This window comes from Herpailurus yagouaroundi, unplaced genomic scaffold (genome assembly GCF_014898765.1).
Source record: "Herpailurus yagouaroundi ecotype Mexico unplaced genomic scaffold, PumYag 28, whole genome shotgun sequence".
Lineage (NCBI taxonomy): Eukaryota > Metazoa > Chordata > Mammalia > Carnivora > Felidae > Herpailurus > Herpailurus yagouaroundi.
The window spans coordinates 103,856,948-103,882,563 of NW_024412376.1; the positions used below are offsets into that span (position 1 = coordinate 103,856,948).

The window sequence follows — 25,616 nt, forward strand, 5'->3', positions numbered from 1 at the left end:
ACTGCCCTCTCACACATCCAGTCAGCCATTAAGATTTTAGTTTATTTTTAAAAAGTCTCCTGAATCTGCTGCTTACATCTGTCTTCTTTGTTCAACAAGAGCCCAAGCCCCTGTTCTCTCTTTGAATCAGTTATTCCAATTAATATTCTAGTTGGCTTCCTGTCACCTCTTTGTTTTTCACACTGATGTCAGAGTTCTATTTCTAATAAGTCATTTTGAAAAGCAAGCCCGTCATCTCCTTCTTAACGCTGCCATTCCCCCAGTGCCAGCACGGTACAGTTCCAAATACTTAGCCTCACAGTACGCTGCCTTTCAGCCTCCCTTCTCAAAACCTTCCCACCGTATGCTCTGTTCCTTTTCCTTGAGAACTCCCTCTTCCCACAGAATCATATGAATTCCTCACGACCCTGCTTAGATATCATCTCCTCTGTGAAGCATTTATTAGCCACTCTAGGTAACAATTGTCCCCTCCTCTGTGTTCACACATTCTGTTCACAGCTCTTGTCATTGGATTATAATCATTTCTTTATGTCTCCCCTCCCATAGTCTATGAGCTCACTCACTGAGAGAGTCCATGTCGTAGTCAGCTTTGTTTCTACAGGACTGAAGTTGTCTCTGGCATATAATAGGTACTCAGAAAATGCTTTTTTATGAGTAAGTGTGGTTTCCACTAGCTCTCTTTGGAATTTGGTTTGTCCTCCTAAGAAACCTAACAGTTATATGGAACAGGAATGTTGTAAGGAAGGAAGTTCATCATGTTTAGAAATGAAAAAACTACATAAGTAGTCTTCTACATATAATGTAAAAGCCAGAATTAGTCTTTTCCTTCTCTTATTTGTGTAACAATTAACACTTGATTTCCTTCTAGTACTGGCGTCAAGTGTACTTGATCACAGTGCTTGCCATGATCCTGGCAGTGTTCTTCGCACAGATCCATCCCAATTACCTCACCCAGCAGTGGCAGAGGCTCCGTTCTATCATCTTCTGTTCTGTTTCGGGATACGGAGTGATCCCAACTCTTCACTGGGTTTGGCTCAATGGAGGAATCGGTGCTCCTATTGTACAGGTAGGTTGAATGTAGTCAATGGTTTTTTCTTTTTTTTTTTTTTTTGTCCTTTCAGTTGTATTCATTTTGGGTAAAGTACTATAATCAGACCAGGTGGGTGGGTCTGTGTCATTTGAGAAAATACTTATAACTGCATATTGATGCCATAATTTTCATATCTATATAAAGAAGTACGCCTTGCAGGATAAAGAAGTGTAACTACTGTTTTTTTCTGCGATATCTTTCTGTGAAACGATATATTCTTAACTCTCCTTGAGTGTGTAAATACCCAAGTCATTATCAGTGGAGGACTTCCAAGTTTCCAGCTTTGTCAGCTAGGGCAGAGATAATGCCATTGATAACGCAAATTTGGAACTAGGAGGAATTGATTGATGGATTTTTGTGGAGGAGAAGGAGCTGGGAAAGTTTTTTCCTTGGACCTGTTGAGTCGAGGCACCTGTGGGATGTAAAGGTGGAGATGGGGTTGGAATTTAGGTCAGAGTTTGAAACTAGTGATGAAGATTTGATCATGTCCCACCCATCAAGGAAATTATATTGAGAAGTAAAAGAAGAGCTATAAGAGTTAGGTATTATGGGCCAAGTCGGAGTACATTAAAGAAGTGGCTCAGTGAGAACTCCTCAGTATTCTTGAGATTAGAAATAAGACTTCAGATCTCAGAGATCCATGTAAAAATGCCTTAAATATGCACTGGAGAATAAATTTAAGAATTTTTAACATCAGTAAGTATGCCAAGAAATCTAGCAGAAAGCAGATATACTTGTTGCAGTGAGACCTTTGTCTGAAATATGGGGATTTAAATGCAGGTTTTATTAAAAAAAAAAAAAATCCTAGTTTTTTTAGAAGACCAGGGAACTAATAATAGGCTTTACACACACTGCATGAAGTTGGTAACAGCAGGTAGAAAGCATTTAGGTATAAAACAGAAAGGGAGGGAGGGAGGGAGGAAGGAAGGAAGGAAGGAAGGAAGGAAGGAAGGAAGGAAGGAAGGAAGGAAGGAGAAAGAAAAGAAAAGGAGAAAAAGAAAGGAAAGAAAGAAAAGAAGGAGGAAAGAAAGTTCTGTGATATAGCAAATTGAGTGATATGATCTGGCCACTTTGCCAACTTGAGAAAAAGGGTGATGTTTTCTTCATAAAATTAGGAATTTAGGAGAAAAGTGAGATAGTAGTGATGAGGAACCTCAGTGATCCTGATATCTATGAAAACATCACTTCTCTGACAGTTTTACTTCTTGAAAATAAGTTAAAGAAAACAATGGTGAAATGCAACTCCAGATTTAATTCTAACCAGAAATGAATAACTGGTTATTGACATAGAAGAGGCCAAAATTTGGGATGATGTATACACATCCCTTGTAATCTTATAGTGACAAAGAAAGAGAACCAGACCTATTGAGCCAATGGATTTCTGAGAAATTCAGAAAAATATGGGAACTTTCCTGTGTTCAGAAATTTTAAAATAGAAATATGGTTTAGGAAAATAGTGGTTCTGAAAGATGGAAATCTAATGTGATCACAGATCATTCCAGTGAAGAAGGGAGACTTCCAGAGAAATTTTCCAATAAGCTATACTTTTGAAAAGATGGAGGGGGTGCCTGGGTGGCTCAGTTGTGTTGAGAACGACTTTTGATTTCGGTTATGATCCCAGGGTCATGGGATCAAGACATGTGTCAGGCTCCACATGGAGCGTAGAACCTGCCTAAGATTCTCTCCCTCTCTCCTCTCCCTCTGCCCCTCTCCCCCACTCACACACTCTCTATCTCTAACAAAATTTAAAAAAAAAAAAGATGGAGAAAGAGAGAGAGACTTAACCAAAAATGAAAAGTTCTGGAAGGGCTAATCCTGGGGATAGGTTGCAGTTGTGTTCTAGAATGAGAAATCTCATGTTCATTAGTCTAAGAATGTAGGTTTTCAGGAGGACCCTGATAATTCTCAAATATTTGTAGAGAGAAGTAATTTTGTCTCTATTTCTTAAATGTCTTCTTGGTGTATTAGGTTTACAACCAGAATTGATAACAATATACAAAATTGTTATAAAATAAATTATAGCTGGGTAATTTTCTTAGGGCAAGGGAAAGCTTTCCAGTGGAGCTGAGAGATGGACTGCTTCATATAGTAGTATTCAAGAGGACCATTATCTGGGATGGTGGAACACATTGCATTGTTTGGCCAAACCTCTGCAGTCTTTTCTGGCCACAGGTCCCTGATCTTCAGTGTTTTGCTTCTTCAGCTGATAACTCCATTCCCCATGTGCATTCCACCCATGAAACTATGTTGGTGGAGTTGGGTGTCCTTAGGACCTTCAGCCATGTTCAAGCTCTACTTCCTTTATTACCCTAACCTTTAGGACACTCTCTGTTCCCTCCTGTGGGCTATTTTCTACAGTATTGAGAGCAAGTTTTCTATTATTGGATACTCTCTACAAAAGCAATTTAGATTTAATGGGCTTCAATTCTGCCTCTGAATTCTACCTAATCAATGAATTAGATTCACAGTAAATTGGGAATTCGGTCATAGTAGGAAGATCTGTGAAAAAATGTTTTGCTTTTCAGGACTTTGCACCCCGTGTAATTGTGATGTATGTGATTGCTCTTCTTGCTTTCCTATTCTACATTTCCAAAGTTCCAGAACGGTACTTTCCAGGTAAGTAACACTTTTATAGTGCTTTTTGTGACTTTATTCTAAATATATGGTGGAGGTGTATGTTTCAGAGTATCAAAAGTTATTTCAGTATTATTGGTTATAGAAAGGCTCTCCTATTGTCCAATGTTATCTAAAACTTTAACTTTCAAAGGGCTTCCATAGACTTCCTTTCCTCCTCACCACGAGTTGAGTGTAGTAGATGAGGTCACTACCATTTCACAATTAGGAGCTAGTGACAAAGCTGGGACTCTTCTGACTCCCAACCACTGTTTATTTTGTGAAGTACTAATTATCTATTACCAATGACTTCTTTATATACCAACTCATTCTTAAAAAATAATTTATATATGCAGAGATCCATAAAATAAGAAGAAAAGAGACAGAGGAAAATAAGATGATAATGAAAAGAAGCCAGGGTTAGGACCACTTCACCATATATCCATCATGAGGTTCTAAATATAGATAAAGATCACCAGTCTGCATTTCCGCTTCCTGGCACCCAGTACAAATAATGTAAGTTAAGGGTCTTCATGTCCCCAAAATATACACAAGCTAGTGACTCAATAGAAGGAAAGATTTCCCTGATCCTCCAGTCCAGAGAAAAAGACTTCTGATAGAAAATAACTAACAGGATACCAGGTAGAATGAATAATGTTCTCCAAAACATGTATTTGCTTGTTCAGGAGCTTTAGCTCTGGAGTCAGACTGCTTGGGTTCAAATCCATATTGCCCGCTTACTAGCTGCATGAGCTAAATAAGTTACTTCACTTTTTCAGCTCATTTCCTCATCTGAGCATGGAGATACTACTTTCCCTCATGGGGTTATTGTGGGGATTACGTGTGAAAATGTACAAGAACCATTCAGCAAGGTTCCTCACAAGAAGTAAGCACTCAATACACGTTAGCAGTTGTTACTATGATGACGTCCCTCCACCTCAGTCCCGTAAGTGAAAAATGGGGTTTAGTAAGGCACAGAATGATGCAAGTCCAGGTGACCTTTGGCTTGAGTCGAGAATAACAAAGTGCATACAGCAGTGATTTTTTTGGTTCGGGGAGGTAGAAGTAGGTGTGTGGCTCAAATTCAAACTGCAGACTTGTCCCTCCTTCTTGGGTGAAGAATCTTCCACAGTGAATTGAAGACAGGATTATGCCACTTATGATATGTGTTGGGAAGAAGAAAGGATGAGAAACCCTGATCTAGAGAATAGATCACAGAACCTCAGGCATTCTTCTGTGTACTTGGTTTTTTCACCTCTGAGCTTTAAAAGTGGAGTACCAAGAAGAACCTGAGTGTAAACGTTAGGATTTAGTAACATAAGAAGGACATGTCCCTTAATTGAAGACCATCTTCATGCAGAGCAGAATTTTCCTCAAAAAACAGTTGTGGCAAAATGCATTTTTATATCACCTTATTAATAATTATTTTATTATTAATTTCTTCATCACAAGTACACGTAGAAAATTGAATGATGAAATTTTTCTGAACTACATAGTTATGGCCATAGTGTTTTTATGCCTTAGAATATTCATATCTGAAGTTCCCAGTTACCTAATAGAGGACACCTATAAAAGGTCAAATGTTATGTCACTTTTCTTCCAGGTGAGCTTGACATAAAATGTGCCCCAAGTAGCTGAATGTGTGGAGTGCAGGCACAGTAGAGCAGTGGACATATGGAGACCATACAAGACAAAAAGTCTTTACAGATAAAAGTTATAGTCTCAGACGTTCATGAATGAGTGGCTTAGAAACCTTGTCTGGCTGGCCAGTCCCCATTTATGACCCGGATGTAAAGAGAAACATGTGCGGGGCGCCTGGGTGGCTCAGTCAGTTAAGTGTCCAACTCTTGGTTTCAGCTCAGGTTATGATTTCATGGTTCATGGGTTTGAACCATGAACCCCGCAACCTGCAAGTGCGGAGCCTGCTTGGGATTCTCTCTCTCCTCCTGTCTCTGCCCCTCCCCTACTCACACACATGCTCCCTCTCTCCCTCTCTCAAAATAAATAAACTTAAAAAGAGAGAGAGAGAAATATGTGCAGTGGTGGTAAGATGGTGGGTGAATACTGTGAAATAAAAAAATGTATACCTAAGAAATTACTTTCACCTCAGTTACATTTTTTTAAATATGTAAATATCACAATGATATTTGATTGGGTCCAAAGATCACCAAAGGTGTCCATGGACAGAATTAAGTGGATCTGCATACTTGTATTACAATGTGATCAATTTTCTTTGTAGTCCTCTGCATTTTGTGCTTTTAAAAATGAGTCTTTGAGCTTCACTGGAGTGTCAAAGTGGTCTGTGGCACCAAAAAAAGGGTAGAAACCCCTGTGGAAAGGATTGTGTTGACTTAAACTTTAAAATCTACATACTGGAGCACCTGAGTGACTCAGTCAGTTGACCATCCATCCAGCTTCGGCTTAGGTCATGATCTCAGGGTTCATGAGTTCAAGTCCCACTTCAGGCTCACTGCTGTCAGCACAGAGCCTGCTTCACATCCTCAGTCCTCCCCTCTGCATGCCCCACCCCCAGCTTGAGCTCTCTCAAAAATGAACATTTAAATAAATAAAATCTATATAGTGTACTATTACTCTTGATAAGACAGGTAAGGTTAGAGAATATTTATATTACATGACCATAGAAGCACCATGAGTAAGAAAAAGTTACTTACATTTAAATTTCTATAACTCTGTATTTTATTTTGGTATTTTTCAAGAGGCTTCCCATATGTTAATTCATCTCCTTGGAATTTAAACTTTAAGCACAAAGAGAAATAGTTCTAAGTTGTATATGAACTAATCAACCTTACTTAATGAAGCCATTACTAATTGCATTTTGCAGATGTAACCCATGATATATACGTGTGTGTGTGTGTGTGTGTGTGTGTATCCAGATGTATAAGACATTGGAGACAAAAGGTCAAATTCCTGAAATTAACCAAACTAGATTTGAGAACACACTTGGAATAGTATTTCCAAAATTCACCAATGTCCTTAAATTAGACCAAAATATGAATTCATCCTTTTTTAAAAACATCTGGGTTTGAATTACTCTCCAGGTGCTCTGAGATGGCCAAAATATTTTTGCTAAGCCATATGTCCAAGGCCAGACATAGGAATATATTCTTATTTTAATATCAAAATACTAAAATCAATATTCTTTTTTCTCTACCTTCCCTTCTAGGACAACTAAACTACCTCGGATCAAGCCACCAAATATGGCATATCCTTGCAGTAGTGATGTTATATTGGTGGCATCAGTCAACAGTGTATGTCATGCAGTACAGACATAGCAAGCCTTGCCCTGACTATGTTTCACATTTGTGAATTCAGGTATGGCCACCTGCTGTATTCAGTTATTAAGCAATATGTAATGGGGAGTTGTATACCCCACTGTTTCTAAGATTCACCGTAATTTTTTTTCCTCCTATTTAATATGAGTACTACTTTATAAAAATGGAAAAATATGCTTGGGGATCTGTAATAATAACTACTTTACAGCCCTTAAAACTACTAATTTGCTGCTTGTACAGAAAGTGAAAATTAGTTGGCATTTATAAGAAACATCTGAATAACAATGAATGTGAAACCAGTATAGAAATAGTATTTGTTTTACTTAACACCAGCTTAATTTGCTTAGGAAGGGCTCACCTCCATTATAAAATGGAGTCATCCTGTTTGATTCCTTTAATAGAAGATATTTACAGTAGTTGATCAAGTTTTAAGTGCCTAACCAGGTGAAGGTTGCAATAGCCTATGCTTAACGTAAGCTAGGAGACTGGTTTTGAATAATTACTAGCCTTTAAATATATGGTTTGTGAGAAACTGGCACTTAAAATATGATTTCCTTTAGCTATAGTCTCTCTTCTCCTTAGGAACATTGTATTTTTTGGTTTGCTAGAATAAAAACTTCAATCCTTTCCTCCCTTGAGAGAGGCTTTGAGAAGAAAAGAACTTGCATCATTTTACATCGGATAAGAATCACATTAAAAACTGATTATATGATCAGGCAACAAATTCTGTGGTCTAATAATAACTAAGACATTATTAGCATTTAATCCTTTTAATTTTGAAGAATATTATTTAGTTCCATATAATAATTGCACTCTTGCCAGTGGATTACAGATTTTTGGTTCCAAAATTCCTGTAGAAGAATTTCACTGAATTTGCAGTCCTAAATTTCGTGACGGATGGGGGTTCCCAATTAGATGGGTGCCACTTTCAAGGCCACAGAGTCCAGATGGCCCAGTCTTGACCCTGAAATGAACCTTAAGCCTTAGAACAAAGTCATGCTGATTCCCCATTTGATGACATGATTGTTTACCTGTGCTCTAGTCTTTCCGTTTATGCATGTGTTAGCATTTTATTGACAACTCACAGTATTGATAACACTAATATTTGAGCCTGAAACATTGTTTACTCATTATATATATACCTAAAAAATAGATCTCACTGCCCTACCATACAGCACTCTTCTTGTTCTTTGGCCTTGTCATGTATAAATTAAGTTCCTTAAAGCAGTCGTTCACAAAAACATGCTGTTCATTGGAATATAAATTATTATTCAGATTTCTTAATGGGTTGACAGGAGTTGCTTTGAATACTGGTGTATCTTCAGAACCTTGGAATTACCAAATATCAGAAGTGTTGATTGATGGTGAAGCTTATTTCCACATTGCCACGTATACATCTGGTATTAGGAATGTTACTTTAATGTGCCTCAGTTTATGCATCTGTAAAATTTTGTATTTCTTTTCAGTATAGTGTTTTTGGAATATAAATTCCCCATGCTAGTATCTCAGTAAGGAGAATCTTCCCAGTAGACTAAGGGTGCTGTATTATACCCATTATGATGATGGAACACACTGCTTTGAAAATGGCTATTTTATAAGGCCACAGATTTGATCTATGTGTTAAGTGAAAGAAGACTTTAGTGTAATGATAATAGGATGTATTTTCCCTAAACCATCTCTTACGGGTTTACATGATACTGATTTTAAATAGATGTTTTGTCATTTTAGCCAAACAAAATACACTGAGTAGTTATACTTAAAAAGTCTAGTTATTTTAGGCCTGATACCACTTTTACTATAAAATCTTCTCAAAATAAAAACATATTGAACTGTAAGTTTCACTTTCTCTTAATTTTTAAAAAATATTTCTGGTTTTTTGTAATAGTATATGAATTATTTAATCCTTGCCATCTGAATTCATGGATAAAAGGATCATACTGTGTTTGACTTTTTGTTTTGTTTTTTGGGTTTGTTTTGTTTTTTTTTTTTTTTTTTTTTTTTCCATTTAAAAGGCATACAGGTCTGACTGTAGGGAGAAGTATACCACGTAAACCTTTCATCTTTTTATGAAAATGTTAAATACTGTAAGAAAGCTATCCGCTCTCATTTTATCTTTACTATGATATATTTATTATAAAGTAGGGAATGAATGTGGATTGCTGTCAACTAATAAACACTTCTGTATGTCAGCGTTTATTGACCACCTACTGTGTGCATATCACTACTGGCAAAATTTTTAAGACATTGCTAACATTAAAGAATAACTATTTAAAAATTGCCTCCAGATCTGAGCCTTGTAATAATGTATATTTAAGTTATTTTTGTTTTTATAGATTTATTAAAATAAGATTAAAAATACACAATTCAGCTACCGTACTAAAAGGCTGGTTTTAATTTTACAGTGTGTAAACTATAAAAGCTCTTTACCTACAGACTTTACAAGTACATTTTAAAATTATCCATGGCTGTTTTAAATTGTCTATAGTGATTTATAAGGTTGTAGTTGACTAATTTGAGGCAATTATCTTTCTATATAAAGCCATTTTCAAAAGATAGTGCTTGTCTTTTTTGTTATGACACTGAGTGCAATTCAGTAAGCTGCATGGCAAAATATGTATTATGTAAATAAACTGGGTTTACTAAATATATTAAGTGCTGCCTGTCATTCTTTATAATACGTAACAGCTTCAAAATCATATTTTAGAATCAGGAATGAAGAATTCAGGGACTGTCACATCTTATGGCATCCCACCTGGACAAAGTAACCGATTTGAAGATTGTGACTGACTGGCATAAAGGTGTGCAACTCCATTTGGCAGGTACCTACCTGGAGATATCTTTGCCCTGTACTAAACATGAAGGGGCAAAGTCTACACTTCTGGATCCCTGCCAGTTGCTGAGCTGAGTAGGTCTGTATCCACCTGAAGTCATCATTCTGGGTAATCCCATCCCTGCCAAAATGTGTGAAGAATCAGCCACCAGGGGAGGGACACAAGTCTTTTATATGCATTATCACAATTACTATGTTTGTATTAAAAAGAGGTACAGATGCTACTGGATACCAGTGTCCCCCAAAATTCTGTACCAGACTTCTGAGGAGGTGGTGAGATAAGGAGCCAAAACTGCAACTACCTTTAAGGAAACACTTTCATGAGGGAGAGCTACCAGCAGCAGGGGTCTCTTGTGAAAAGTGAAAATTCCATCCATGGAGGGCAGGAATGCTATTGTCACCAAAGCTCTAGTGCTGCTTTATATGTCTGGGATCAAAAACACTACAGAACATACATGTAATTTCAATAGTGCCAATCACCTGAAGCAAAAGCGAACTATTTTTAAATGTGCAATGTAAAACTCGTGCCTTCAATATGAGAATAATTACCTGCATCCCACACACGATGCCAGAGCTGGACTTCCTTAAAAAGGGATAAGCTATTCAAAATAAATAGCTCTAATTGCAGCATAGACTTTTCTCTAAAGCAGTTAACTATAACTGAATTTGAACAGTAGTACAATCCACACTGTGTGCCATTTATTAAAAAGACACAAAGTCCTTATTTTTCCACATAACTTTAGATAAATCTCACTACATCCAAAACAGCTCATAATAAAATGGATCTTTCCACAAGCCACCAATCTAAAGACTATGGAATAATATGTAAGATAATGTGATCTTAACACCAAACTTAGTCCACCAATCCAATAAATAGGTTTTCTCTTTAACATGCCAAAGCCTCTTTTCTGACATAATCAAGGATTACAGTATCTTATTTAACCAAAGAGTTTTTAAATTCTATATGTTACCAGTTTCTAAGGAGCTTAAGTAAATTATACGTAATGCAAAAACAATGTCAGACATTCAAAAGCTAGTTCAAAGTCATGTTTTTGCCTTACCTTCATTATAATTATCAGTAATTGTAATGCCTGAACAAATTGTGCTATGTGGTGTTTTTTGCTGCAAAAATGCTAGGTCACAACAGGTTTTCTTGAATTACACTGTGAGCTTTACCCTAAGGACTGAGATCTAATCCCTTTTCCCTTTTCTATTCTACTAGCTGGAGCATGATAGGTGCTTAATGTCTGTAGTGTGAATAAAAGAAAACTGAATAGAAGTTTACATCCAAAACATTTATGACAAACAATGAAAAACGCCAAAGTCACTAATTATAAAGAATATGCAATCCATTTGGGATTTATTGCATTTAAAGAAAGCAGATTATTAAAACAATAGGTATGATAAATACAGTAAGAAAATAATTTTAAATTTCAAACAAAACAAAGTGAATGAGGGACAGAATTCAGTCAATAAGAATAAGCAATGTAAAGGCAACAAAGCAGTAAAATCAGTTAGTGCTTAATTAGATGTAGAAAAGAAAAAAAGAAAAAAGCAACTGATTCTATCTCAGTTTCCCAGCTATATCTGAGGATTGAAGTTACTTTAGAAAGTATGTTTGGTAACAATTAGAAATATAATAAACACATAAATCAGGTTTATTAAAGTTATTTGCTTAGTGGTACATCAAAGGCTTCAGAAAATTCAAGTTTAACAAAAAATGGAAGTGTAATCAAAGAAAGTGCACTTAAAGCTGTTTGCCAGCAATTTAAAAAGTAGCTATTACTATAACACTTACTATTAGATGACCTTTCCATCACAAAAAGAGCGTAGTAATAAAAACAATTCTTTCAAAAGTAGCACAATAGATTTTTAAATTAAAAAAAAAAAAAAAACCCAAATGATAACCCTTGGCATTTTCATCTGCCTACCTCCTTCGTTTAGTGGCTTTTGTAAAACACCTCCCTAGGAGTGAATGTTCTTGTATTAATGATTGTGGTTGCAATTCCATTTAAAATGAGAAATTCACATTAACTCCACAGCAGAGAGATGTGACATGTGCATGCATGTGTGTGTATATATTTTTCTCAATATATAAACACCTCCATGTATAAAAGTTTTCAAACATTTGTTATTCTCACAGTAGATATGTCAGTTCAGTATGAGACCTAAAAATGATGAGGAATTTTGCTAAAAGGAAGAAAAAGTACTGTATATTCTACACGTATTAAGACAAATGTACCCAAACTCCTCAGAACCAGTGATATTAATACCTGTGTACCTTCTAGCAATGCTTAAATGAAGTACCCAAACCTAAAATAAATGAAGCAGAGTGGCCGAATAGTAAGAAAACTGCTCTGCCTGATGCGCAGCAGAGTGGGCTCCACCTTACTATTTTCCGCCAGCAGTATGACGACAATCTATCACTGCTAAACACTAAACAGGGTGGGATCAGAAGGTGTGTCTATCTACAATTCCAAATAATGTCCTTACTGTGCCCACACATACACACACACACACACACACACACACACGTGCGCGCGCGCGCGCGCAGGGATGGGGTGGGTCAGTCGGAGAATTACACAATTTCCCTATTGATACTTCTGAATAAATATTGTAGTCAGTTAAATTTTCATCCAGCCTATATACCCTTTCCTCCTCCGCCTAATACACCAAGCAACTTATGTGTCTCAGCAGATACATTCTTTAAAGCCATAAAAAACTGATCTTTAACACTAACATTGTGCTGAAGTCATATTAAAATAATTAAGCAAATGGTCCACTTTTAAAACGATTATTCAAAATCAACAAGCATTATTAAAGCTGTTAGGATAGAAGTAACTTTGGCCTCAGATTTTTGCTAGCTTCACAATTTACTTCCCTTAGTGATGTTCAAGTATTACAGGTTTAGTTATGACTATTTTACATACAAAAGAAGCACAGAGGACACCTGATTAATAACAGGAAAATAATTTCAACTTTCCTTCTTTTAAACAAGAATTGGACGATCCCAAACGTTTACTGAATGCTGTGTCCCAGGTATATGTTAGGCTCTTTGACATACCTTGGGAGCTCCATTCGCAGAATTCTCCTAAGGGAATTACCTGGGCATCTCCTAACGGTAGTGGGAGGACGTGATGGAAAATAACCCTAATCCTGTACTCCTTGGGAAAATGCCTTTACTTCGGCACAAAGGAATCTCCCCATCTCTATCCCATCGGGTCCCCTAATTGAATCCTGTTGTTTCCTCTGAGCTGTCATCTCAAAAGAGGAAAGTCACTGGGCTGTGATATAATAAACATAAGAATGGAAATATTTTAAACAATGTCACAATTGTTTCCTTAGAATTTATCCAATTTTATAAGCCCAAAGTGTCTACATCAGTGTCCAGATCACTTAAAATTATGCAGTGTATCGAAAAGCAAGTGTAAGCAAGGCCTCAATATCAGACAGAAGTATTTCATGTTTACATCCCAAGGAGACTACATTAATTCATCCACTACCCCCTTTTAAATTATGAAACTCATTATGAGGTCTAGCAGAGACCAAGGCCAAAGACTAAAATAGTCAAAGCATACTGTGTACACATCAACCAACAAATTTTCATAAAAAAATTCTTGTTTGATACAAACCTACTGTAGTTCATGAATTTACTATGTGTAATCATCAACTCTTCACTTTTAAAAGAAAGTATCACTTGAGTCTACTTTGTAAAGTTTTGAAAAACATCTACTTGAGCATTTGCATTAGCAGTATTAATCAACCTGAGAATCGGGGAAAAAAAAAGGTGCAAACATAATATTTGCCTTTGGCACAAGGACAAGTAATTGGTGCAGTTGGGGCTCTAAAAATACAACTCTTAAGCAGTAATATAATGCTTGGTCTGCCTCTGCTACATGGAGATTCACATATTGCTTCCCTGTTTGTCCACAAATTTATATCTGATTTAAAAAATAAAAAATGAATATAGTTACATACATACTTTGCTTCCTTCCAAGTTTAGAACTGAGAAAACAGACAAACAGCTCATCCCATTTGGGGTACTAGAATTAAGATAAGATTACTCATTTAATTGGGTTCAAAGAAAGCTCATTTAAAATACAGCAATCAAGGAGAGTGCCGGTTAATAAGAGTTTCCACTCCTTTTTGTACATAGCTTTAACGGTTCTAGAAACTTGTAGATGTTGATAGGGAAGGCCAGTTCATTATAACTTAAAAGAGCTGGAGACACAGGAAGCACAGATACTGTATTCACAGTAATTCATATAATTTCTATCTTCTTAAACAATTTCTATAAAATGTCAAGTTTCTAATTAGGATTTGTGGTGGGGGGAAAAAAAAAAGGCAATTTGGTAGCTGTGTTCTTTTCACCAGAGACACATCAACTAGCAGAACTGAGAGGCTAGCTCCTCCTCGTCTAATACCGTCTAGCCACTTTAAGATCTTGTGTACTAGTGCAGAGGTACTTACAGCAGGATGCGGGCGTCCTGCCTATAAGGCTTCATGGGTTTCACTGTTCTGTGCACTTCATTAAAACTACTCCACCCTCCCAACCTACCTAGAAAATTGCTGCTCACGACTTGGGGACTATTTGGTGAAGGTGGTAATTTAATAAAGTACATTATTAGATGCAACATGATTTTTACGCTGTAAACGTCTTAAAAACTCAGGGTTTCAGCTACATAATTTTTTCCTCAAGTAAAATTTCACTACAACCCTTGTCCTCACTCCCCATTTTTCCAACAATCTGCTTTATTAGGGACATGACAGTAAAAGTTGTGAACAAGAAGCCACTCAAAAACAATTATCAAGTGTTCCTGAAGTAGGTTTTTTCTCTCTTCTGTATTGTTTTCTTTTACATTTTCCACACGTCAGCTACTACTCTTTAGTTTGTGTTCTAGGCTTCTGTATAGATATTCCATTATTAATGGCACTTGTTTTTTTTAAAAGGAAACAGTTTTAGGCACAACAGTTACTTCTGGCTCTGCTCTTTGAGAAAGGTGTAAAGACTGAAATTTCTGCTCTCTCCAGATAATAACATTCCAATTCTTGAGGAGAACCAGAGTTTGTTTTTACTGTGTGGAAATCAGAAGAGACCTTTAAAAAATCCACAAATGCAACCTATGTATGTACAAATAACCTTAGTTTTAAATGCTGGATCCTGACATGAGCCTGGGAAATGAACACACAAGTGACATCCTGTTATAAAAATAATGCCACCCCTTTCCAGTCCCTTTTCAGTGGCTCCACAACTGGAAAGGCGGCACGTTCTTCCCCTGGATGTCCGTGCAGTCACATCTGGTGGCCGAAACCTGGGGTAGAGCTAACAGTTGAGCTCCTCCTGTGTGGAAGAGATGGGAAGTCACTACCCTGTGGAGATGCTTCCTTTTACTATTTGGTTTATTTAAAAATCACCTATTCTGATTGACCTGTAAGAATGAATGATATAAAGAGCTATACAAATAAATTTTCTTTCAAATTCATAAAACTATTCATACTTTTTTGAAACAGGAGTTAATGCCAAGAGTCCGTCAGAAGTATCTACTGTTTAGAAGGAAATGGAGCAGCACCAAAGGGGTCTAATTCAACTGACTGGGACTGTTGGGACTGATGTGAAGCGATGCTTTGCACCACAAGTTCTGTAAAGGGCACGGCACCAAAATCATCCATTTTCAACGCGTCTGCACTATGGAATGAGCCATGCAGAGAACTCGGTCGTGGCCGCCCAGGCAGGACGGGGTTGTGGTCGGCACGGATGTCACTCAGGCCCTGATGTGGAGGGTGCCATGGCAGATCTGGAGGATGGAAGGGCTTGGCACCAAAGGGGTCCAACAGATTCTCCTCGGGTTGCAGGCCGTTCCCTCTGTCTCTCCCATCGGTCAGTGCAACACTAATGTTCTCCTTGGAGTCCGAGATGGTTAAAAATTCATTGCTGCTTTGAGAGTCTCGGCGGCCCACCTTTTTGTGCCTGCGAGCCCTCTCTGGAGTGCGGTAGGTAGGCTTCACAGTCTTCTTTGTGCTGGTTGGCGTGCCATGATGCCGCTTCCCGTTACTTTTGGACAGATCCTGCTTGGTGCGCCTTTGGCGAGAAGACAGTTTCTGTAAGCTCCGCTGCTTGACTTTCTGCTGTTGACTCCCAGTTATTTCCTCAAAGGGCACAAGCCCAAAAAGGTCCTCACTGCTGTCACTTTTACTTGTTGATGTGGGAAAAGGCTGAAATGGAGTGGAGCCAAATATATCTACACTTTTGGGGCCACCAGGGAGAGCATGTGCCTCAGGACCCACTCCATGGCAGTCTTGTACACTGACCTTCTTGCTAAAGGGTGCCTTTGTGAATACGTCAAATTCCTCCTGCTCTAGACCCACAGCAGGACACAGGGTCTGCTGACAGAAGTTCTTTTCATTCTCTCCTTGGTGAGGCTGCTGAGGACGCACCGCGAAGAAGGGGACAGCGCCGAACACATCAAATTCCAGTTTGGGAGCCTCCACTCCAACGGAGGGTAACCGGGTTGGGGTGAGAAGTGTGTCGGTGGGATCTGGTGCTGATCCACTGCCAGATTTGTCTCTGTAGACAGGGCTCACGTCACTGTACTTCACTTTGGCCTGCTCATAATCAGAATCAGAGCTATGTTTCTCTTCTTCCTCGTCTTCAGAATCCATGAGGAGAGGCCTGTGGCCCAGATTTTCTGGTTCAGTATCATCGTCATTAAAATCTCCCTGCTCTCCCTGAAGAACTTCCTCATCCTCCTGTTCCTCCTCTTCACTGCTCTTGGGAGAAGGAGGATCTGACTCAAAATCACTTTCAGACTCATCATTCCGCTTTTGCACTTGACCCTGTACCAGTGAATTCTCTGAGGTTTTCTTTCCAGTCCGGTGGTCTTTAGATACTGGACTTGCTTTTCTATTCTTGATAGGGTCTGCAGAACTATTTTCTTGATTCGTAGATGAATGTTCAGTTTTCTTTTCCGGAGAACCTGAAGGTTCAAAGAAAAATTATTATAGCTTTCTAGTACATTTCAAGAACCATTTGCACTGAACAGTATGCACTAACACGAGGCATTACAAATCCCTCATACCAGTTCGCTTAGAGGAAGAAATAGCATCAATTCTTTGGTCATTAGGCTTAGGGAATGCACTTGTCCTCAACTAGATGGTTAAGTCCTCTAGCACAGAGAGATTTCCTGGTCTCTGTACCCTACACACCACCTATCATAGGCCCTCAATGCCAGCTAAGTTTTAGTTACAGTACCCAAAGAGGACTCTGAATATAGAACACAGACCAATTTTCTTCACCTTCAAAATAAGATTATTCAACGAATCGCCTCTACTCAGAATCCCACATTTACCTGCTTGTATTTCTACTCCATTATAAAATTTTCCCAAAAAAGATCAACAAGCATGAATAGCTTGTCTGCTCAGTTAGATGTTTCACTGGAATTTTTTTAATTAGCATTCTGGTTTCCTTATAAACGAGTATCTTATTAGATAGGCTAACATGAGTGCATCCCCACAATCTGATCAAAGCCAAGGACTGGGTACTGAACTGAGTGAGAGTGTACCAAGGACACCTGCCTTCTCAAGATGACCTATATTCCTTTAACTGTCATATCTTTACTACTAAACATTACATTAAAAGCATGCTATCTTAAAAAAAAAAAAAACTATCAGTATGTTCACTGTATGATGGGTAGTGAAACTGCATCAAATAAATATAGTGCTTTACAATTTCAATGTCTGGTATATAACAAAGAGTGTATTTGTTACATGAAAATATAATGCCCTCCCAATACAGTAGTGTATTTAATGGATTTTCCAGAGGGAGGGATCAATCTGAACTGATGCAACCACATAACCAATCATCCCTTCCCTTCCTTTGACTAAGATCAGATATTTTCAAAATAATTAGGGTTGGAAGTATACTCTGTAGCCAAGAAAACTAATCAGCTTACAATGGAAGGACCATTACTCTCCTGTTACTATCATGGTCCCTATGGTATATGACACCTCTGAGTTCTTACCTTCTCTTTGAAAGTCAGCACCGTTGTCTTCCCACCTCTCTAACTGTTCCTTCTTGGTCATATTTGTAGAGACTTCTCTTTCACTAACATCTCTGTATACATGTATGTTCCCCAGGATTCTGTCCTTGGCTTTTTTCCTCTGCATGTCTTCCCATGGTCTTAAATAGTTGTATGTTAATTGCCACATACACCATCATGACTGAATCTCTAATAGTGACCATGAATACTTAGTCATCTAATAGTTAGGAATATGTATTGTACCATTACTTCAAATTCAATAATTCAAAAGAGTATCGTTCCTCTTAAAATGTGCTCCTCACCCTTTCCTCTGAATTAATGAACAATACTTCTGTCAACTAGTTCTGCAAATCAGCAGAAATCTGGAAATCATCTTCCTTCCTCACCAGTGTTTTTAAATTCTCTTGTATCTGTTCCTTCCTCTTCCTCTGCCAGTTGTCTATTTCATTTCCTCTATCCTTGTCTGTCTGTCTCCAGTACATGTCCATCAGACCGCTCCTCTCCAGTGCCACCAGAATGACTTTTCTGAAACATTACATAGCTCAGCTTAAAACTGTTCAGGGGCTCTCTGAAGTCCCAACCCTTAGCCTAGCACAGGGTGTCCTTCTCAATCTGGATTCTGTCCTACCACATCTTTAGCCTCAGACCCTGATGTATTCTTCATGGGTATTCTTCATTATCGCCACACCCAGCTTGTCCCTACTCAAACTCAGGAACAGATTCAAATTTTTAAAAAGTTTTTGAGATATCTTGCTATCCAATCTCTTAATGTTTGCTATCATAAACTGCGGAACCTAATAGATTTGGGTTTCCTGCTGTTTTAACATCTCATACAACCTCTTGGTAAAAACATCCTTCTAGTTTCCTACTCCTATCTGACTTGCCTAGTGGTCCTGGCTATATTCCATGCCAGAGCCCTTCAAAGACACCCCTTGAAAAATACCCATATTTGGGGGTCCTAATGAACTCAGTACAAGCCTAAATTGTAGCAGCTACTGTACTGTATTATAATTATTGGTTTACTTGTCTGTTTTCCCTACTTAATTATGAGCTCTTAGACACAGTCCTGTTTATCATTTACCTCATTTATCATTCCTTTCTACCCTAGCAACTGTTGAATCAGTATTTGTTGAATGAAACAATAAGTGAGTACTCTGAACTCATGGCTATAGACACATACTCAGTATACTCAGAATACAATAAATAAAGTAACATAAAAAAATGAACTCTTTACATTCAGTCACTGCATTTTTAATTTAACAATACATTTTTATATGGCACTTTCCTACATGCTATATGCTGATCATACATTAATGAATAAAATAAGTACCGTCTCTGCCTTCAAGAGTTTATAATCAAGTGTGGGAGACAGAGTATAAATAAACAAATTGTGACGGGCTCTCTGAAATAACAGAGCAGTGGTGCAAAGTCATGGGGGGGGGGGGAGGGATACATAAACCTACAGTCAGCAAAGGCTTCCCCTAAGGAGGATGGTTAGGACTGAACAGTGAAAATGAGTCAGCTATGCAAAGGACAGGCAAAAAGCTGCTCCAAGGAAAAGCTATGGCATGTGTGAAGGCCAATGCAGAAAGAAGTTGGCATGTTTGGGGAATTGAAAATAGGTCAGTGTAGCTGGAGTACAGTGGCAAGACTACCATACAAGATGAGGTAGGAAAGAGAGGGGGAGGACCAACCTGTGAACGTCCCTTTAAGGCCATTATAAGGAGTCTGGATTTTGTGCTAAGTTCAGTGTGTAAAGGGGAAGGCATTACAAGGCTTTATTTAAAATGGGTGTCATGTTCAGATTTGTATTTGAAACATAACTGACCACTGGGTAGAAAAAAAGGCTGAAGAGAGAGGTATAAAAGTGAGGAGATCAGGGAAGAGGAAACTGTAGAAATAAAGCCAGAGATTCTGGTGGCCTGGATGACAGTGGGGGCTGGGCAAGTAGAAGTGAAGAATTAGAGATTGAGGAGGGAAACTCTGGAAGGATGGTAGCGCCATTAATGCAGACAGAAGAGTGAGTAAAGAATAAGTTGGAAAGTAGAGGAAGATTTCAAGAATTTAGTTTTGGGGCGCCTGGGTGGCTCAGTCGGTTGAGTGTCCGACTTCAGCTCAGATCATGATCTCGCAGTTCGTGAGTTCGAGCCCCGCATCGGGGTCTGTGCTGATAGCTCAGAGCCTGGAGCCTGCTTCGGATTCTGTGTCTTCCTCTCTCTCTACCCCTCCCCCACTCATGCTCTGTCCCTGTCTCAGAAATAAATAAACATTAAAAAAAAATTTTTTTTTAATTTAGTTTTGAACACAAAGTTTGAGTTACCTGTGAAGCATTTAAGTACAATGGTTAGTTTTTGACTGGAGACGAGATTTGGGAGTCCTCACCTCCAGAGGGGTAAGTAGAGAGGGTTACGAGTCTGAAGGAAATCATTTAGGAAGTGAGTACAAAGCAGGAAAAGGGGACCCAACACTAAGCCCTCAGGTCTAATACATTTGGAGGTAAGCAGAGGAACCTACAAAGCTACATGCAGAGTACGGAGAGAAGGACCCAAAACCAGGTGAGCGCAATGTCACAGAAGCCAAGAGAGGAGTGCTTCCGGAGACAGAGTAGACAACTGGGCTGGGTGAGGCAGAGAGCTGCAATGAGCTGAGGACAGACAAAGGCCACTGGCTCTGGCTGGCACATGCACTTTGTCGGCAACCTTGAAGTGAGGAGTAGGGCTGAGGAGGAGGAGGAAAGAAGACACGGAGAATTCCATCAGGTTCTACTTAAGTATAATAATCTTCATCCATTATTCATCTGCCAGTTCTATGGAACAAGCCAAGAGCTAAATGTTGTATCTTTACAAATTTATAATAGGCTTATCTTAGATCCTAAGAGATTAAAACCAAATCAAATGCAGATTCTCAAGTTTGACTTCTCCTCCATAGAGCTTACTTCTGACATTAAAAACAAAGATTACTTTTAGATTAGCTGTAGAATTCATTTTCATGAATTTTTATTCAAAAGCAAAAAATGTAACAGCAAAGATTTATAATCATTCCTCGCTTTGGGACAGTTCCTCTAAGATACAGTTTAACTTACTACCTCAAGCTCCTTACCCATCCAGAGAGAGCCACAATGTGTACCCCCTCATGCCTGCTCATGGACACCTCCAGCAACACTCCAGAATGCTTCCTAAAGTATATTCTGCAGAACGTTATTCCTATAATAAGAACTAAACAGCTCTGCGGTCCCAGGTACCTGAGTTTATAAAATGCTACACTATATAATGTGCCTCCACCTGGAAAATGCTCCTTAAGGGTGCTGGTAAGTCCTACACAAAAGAATCTGCTTAATCTTATGAAACCAGGATTTCCCAAATTTGCTTCACTACAAACACTTGTATTCACAAGTAACACTATTAACTTCATAAACAATTTTGCAAAATGCACTCTGGGAAAATACTACTTCTACAATTTCTCTGGGAAATTCCATTTCTAGGGCACAGAGTGTCATTCCTAAAGATTTTCTGGAAAATTTAACAAAGACAATTTACAAAATTTAAAAGGACAGAGTCCTTTGATTGACCTTTTTTTGGGTAGTTTATTTATTTTTGAGAGAGAGAGAAAGAGAACGCATGAGTGGGGGAGGGACAGAGAAACAGAGACGGAGACACAGAGTCTGAGCTGTCAGCACAGAGCCTGACGCAGGGCTTGAAGCCACAAACCGTGAGATCAAGACCTGAGCCAAAGTCTTGGCTGAACCACCCAGGCGCCCCAACTTTATTTTTGCTATTCTTCTATTTTAATCCCAGTCTTCTAAATTAACTGTTTTCCTTTACCCAATTGGCCACTAGTGCTTTCCAAAACACAACTGTCACTTCCTACTCATTCTGTCTGCACTGTCTGCTTCTCAAAGTTGTATTCACAGAGATACAGATTTCTTGGTAATAAAGTGCTATATATAGGTCTATTTTTTAGATTGTCAGTGTGAATATAAATTTGTGGGGCTTTTCATTTACCATTTTAAATGCATCTTTACAGGTATCAATATAGTCACTACTAATTCTGAAGCATAAAATATTGTATAGAGAACATTTTAAGATTTAACATTTACCTATGGAACTTTTGGGTTGTTTCGAGCTTTTCAGCATTTCAAATAGAACCATGATCATGCACTTTTTCCTTGAGAGGGGGAAAAAAAAAAGGACATTCTCCTCTCAATTTCACTTTATGGATTTACTGTTACTCCCTCATTATACATAATCAATACACAACTAATAAAGTTAACCCAGTGACAATCTCTGACAAGATCATAGCTAAATACTCTAGTCTGTACCCTCACACATGAGAAAATATATAAAATATCATATTACAAGAGAATAATATGACAATAATAGGTTCTTCTTCTTAGGACTGTTGTAAAGAAAAGACTGAAGAATGCCCAACACAAAATGAACACTCCATAGTAAACTATCATCACCACCTCCAGAACAAGGCTACACTCAATTACCTCATCCACCACATTCCAACCTTCTAGCATCTTTTCTGGACTCAGTGCTTGACAGTGAAACTAAACACAAGGGAGGCGGAGACAAGTGCAATTCTATGGCTAATTCAAGAAGAGTTAAGGCCCACTTTAGAAATGGCCAGAAAAGGGGCACCTGACTGGCTTAGTGGGGAGAGCACATGACTCTTGATCTCAGGGTCATGAGTTCAACCCCACACCAGGTGTAGAGATTACTTTTTAAAAAATGGCCAAAAAAAAATAAGGCAAACAAATGTATATCCACACACAAGGGTGCATACCGAATCCTGGAAACTATATCCCTGATTTTTAAATAGCTGTAGTTGGGTACATAATATAAGAATTTGAAAAAACTGCTTTCAAAAAGACCAAGAAAAGTCACACACAACGATCTACGTATACCATCTTTGTGGTTTCAGATTACATCCCTGAAGAGTATGGGCAACTGGGGAAGTTTTCTGTTGTTATAAACAGACTGGTTTTATTTCTTTACTGGTCTCCCCTTTATAATACTAAAAATAAACAAGGATATTTATCCAAATTCCTTTTTGTCCCACATTCTCACAAGAGAATCATACGCAGCATACTAAGAGCAACGTAAATGTTAAGCATCATAAAAACACAATTTAAACACATGCGGTCATCTTCCCCCAGCACCACCTACTCAGGAAAAGTTAAATTCCAGGCTGGAAGTTACAGCAATCCTAAATAAGGCTTCACTTTCTGCAGTAAAACTGACCTACTTCATCGTCCCCTCTTCACTGTGAAACTATACACGAACTGAGAAAGAAATGGGAATTATAGAAAATTAAAAATTATTTCAATATATTCTAAGGATTTAGTCCTACTCCATAGGCACAAAAGACAGTGAAAATAATTACTACCAGCTGTAAAGTTGGTTATCAACTGTACAATAATACATAATACTTTAAAATGTGACTTCATAGCTAAGTGCCATCAACTGTTAAAATCTATTTCTTTGCCTAAACATATTCTTGTAATTAAACAAAAAGAATTCAGATATCCCTACTGTTTGCTCCCAAGGCCAGATTGCATCTTCCAGTAACAATATTCCACATGTGATTCCAGCAATATTCCAGCAAATATTCCACATGTGATTTACTATGAAATTTAAATCGGGATTATTTCACTGCTTAATTTCCCAAAAGCATAGCCTAAATATGTTTCCTTATAATCCAATATATCCTAAATCCTAATAATCCCTATATTTGTAGAGATGTGTATTATTAACATTAAAAAAATGGCTGTTTTTCAAGTGGGTGGAAGGGGAGCTATAGTATTTAGAATAAGCACTAGGAACATGTAGTTAAAGCATAAATAAATCTCTAATATGTGCCCAGGATCATACCTCAGTTACCTTTTTCTATTAATTGATTTTGGTAAAATACTGTAAATTTTCTCAAAAGAGAACACTGACCAACTTTTATTTTTGGCTCTAAGTAGGGCTTTCTTCTCAAGCTAAAAAAAGTAGAATATTTTGATGGCTTCTGGTCAGGATATTATTTCTGCTTTGTGTCTTTGAAATACAAACTATAAAAATTACAGCTTTTTGAGTGATCCTTATCTTTTGAGGTTGGTCTGATTGCTGCAAACGGCCAGAATCCAATCAGAGCCAAATCCTGAAAATGAAGGGAATGACTAAGATGGTGTAGATCTGGATACATTATTAAGAACAGCCATAAAGGGTTATGAAGTCTTAAATTCTCTTGTATGTCACATAAATGGTCTCTCAGGGAAATTCCAAGTAAAGTGTTGGGGAAAAAAGTTACAACAATGGAAATCACTAAAGTGTCAAGAGAATTAGTACTTATTTACACACAAAATTCTGCTGATTAAAGTTATTCTCACTCGCTACTATACATCATATACAATTTTAAGATAATAGTTCAGAGCTAACTAAAACAGTGCTTCAATTATTCAGTACTGTCCGTAAAAAGCATTTACTAAATATCTCAATACCAAATGGACCATTTGGTAACTATTTACATAAAAATATATAGCATACTTCCCTTCCTTCACTGGCAGAGGATACGAAATGAAAGTGTCCTTTGATGACTTGGAACCCTGCATTCCTGTCTAACTCTCCATCTGTAAAGTAGGGAAAGCAATCGTACTTGCTTCGGAGAGTTGCAGCAAGGATTAAAGTGCGAACACAAGTGAAGTGCGTACAACACCACTGGCATGTTGTACGTACTCAGTAAAGGGCTGGATTATTATTGCTGATGTAGAACGCCATCATTTTATGATTATTTATGGGGCCTGCCATATGCTTCCACTGGTACTGAGAAATTAATCAGAGAGGATGGTAACTAATACCATCAAGTGCACAAATGCTGTGCCAAGGGTTTTTCATAGTCTCTCTTAACGCCCCACCATTAGGCTCCCACATTAGTGTAAACGTGCTTTTGTAAGGCTTGCTATGATCTTTCCCCTTCAACCTTATTAACTACATCTTCAGAAATGTTCCCTTGATCTCTCCATGTCAGATCATTGTCACAACTTCCTACCATTTCAAAGATATTATTACTATCCGGTGCTCATGACTTGGCTTTTCCCTTTTCTCTTTCCATTTCTTTCTTTTGGTGACCTTAATCCTATTTCATAGCTTCAACTATATATTAAAACAAAAAACAAGAAGGGATTTTTAGAGATGTAGTCTTTTTATACATGACGAATTTGAAATGAGGAAAAAGTTGAATAACTTGCCAAGTTTAAGGCTATACACATGAAGGCCATATTGACTTCTCTGCTGATGACACTAGCTTAAAACTCTCATCTGTAAATTCCTCAGTTAAACTACCAGTAGAATATCATCACCAGCAAATATTCAATATAGCTTATAATAAACCCCCGACAAAATACAACCACAGACTTGTCTTGAATTTCTTTTGCATCTCTTTTACAAAGCTATGTCTAAGAATTAAAGAAAGAAAAAAAAAGCACCATACTGTTTCTACTTCAGCAAACAGTGTTTTGTTGAACTGTACAGTAAGTATCTTGTGTTGAGTATTTTACAGTCTGTAGGTTTAAGCTCTAGAAATACTATAAGACTTTATCACCAAATGAATGAATACTCAACTTTACAAAATGCACAAAAGATAAACATCCAAAAAAGCCTCAATTTCATCATCTATAAAATAAGAACAATAATGGAACTTACCTGACAGAGCTAAACATTAAATAATTTTCATTTTATTTAGTAAAAGCTCATTAAATATTAGGTCAC

General features: G+C 37.8%; 2 protein-coding genes across 8 annotated transcripts in view; one reads left to right on the top strand and one right to left on the bottom strand.

The window, feature by feature from the left end:
• The window catches only part of PAQR3 (progestin and adipoQ receptor family member 3), a 28,171-nt gene extending 12,406 nt beyond the window's left edge, over window positions 1–15,765 (top strand). For 2 of the 5 annotated variants that reach the window (XM_040480345.1, XM_040480363.1), the window contains 3 exons: window positions 869–1,066; window positions 3,616–3,706; window positions 6,888–9,644. In XM_040480345.1, the coding sequence (XP_040336279.1) occupies window positions 869–1,066; window positions 3,616–3,706; window positions 6,888–7,030 (432 nt within the window). In that variant the 3' untranslated portion in view covers window positions 7,031–9,644. Of the gene's footprint in view, window positions 1–868; window positions 1,067–3,615; window positions 3,707–4,482; window positions 4,650–6,887; window positions 9,645–9,700; window positions 9,816–15,337 lie in introns of those variants that run through there. The other 3 variants (XR_005792093.1, XR_005792098.1, XR_005792100.1) reach the window with 3 other exon arrangements.
• BMP2K (BMP2 inducible kinase) overlaps window positions 13,154–25,616 on the bottom strand; it is a 124,126-nt gene continuing 111,663 nt past the window's right edge. For 2 of the 3 annotated variants that reach the window (XM_040480335.1, XM_040480328.1), the window contains one exon: window positions 13,154–16,800. In XM_040480335.1, the coding sequence (XP_040336269.1) occupies window positions 15,368–16,800 (1,433 nt within the window). In that variant the 3' untranslated portion in view covers window positions 13,154–15,367. The remainder of the gene's footprint in view (window positions 16,801–25,616) is intronic. The other variant, XM_040480321.1, reaches the window with a different exon arrangement.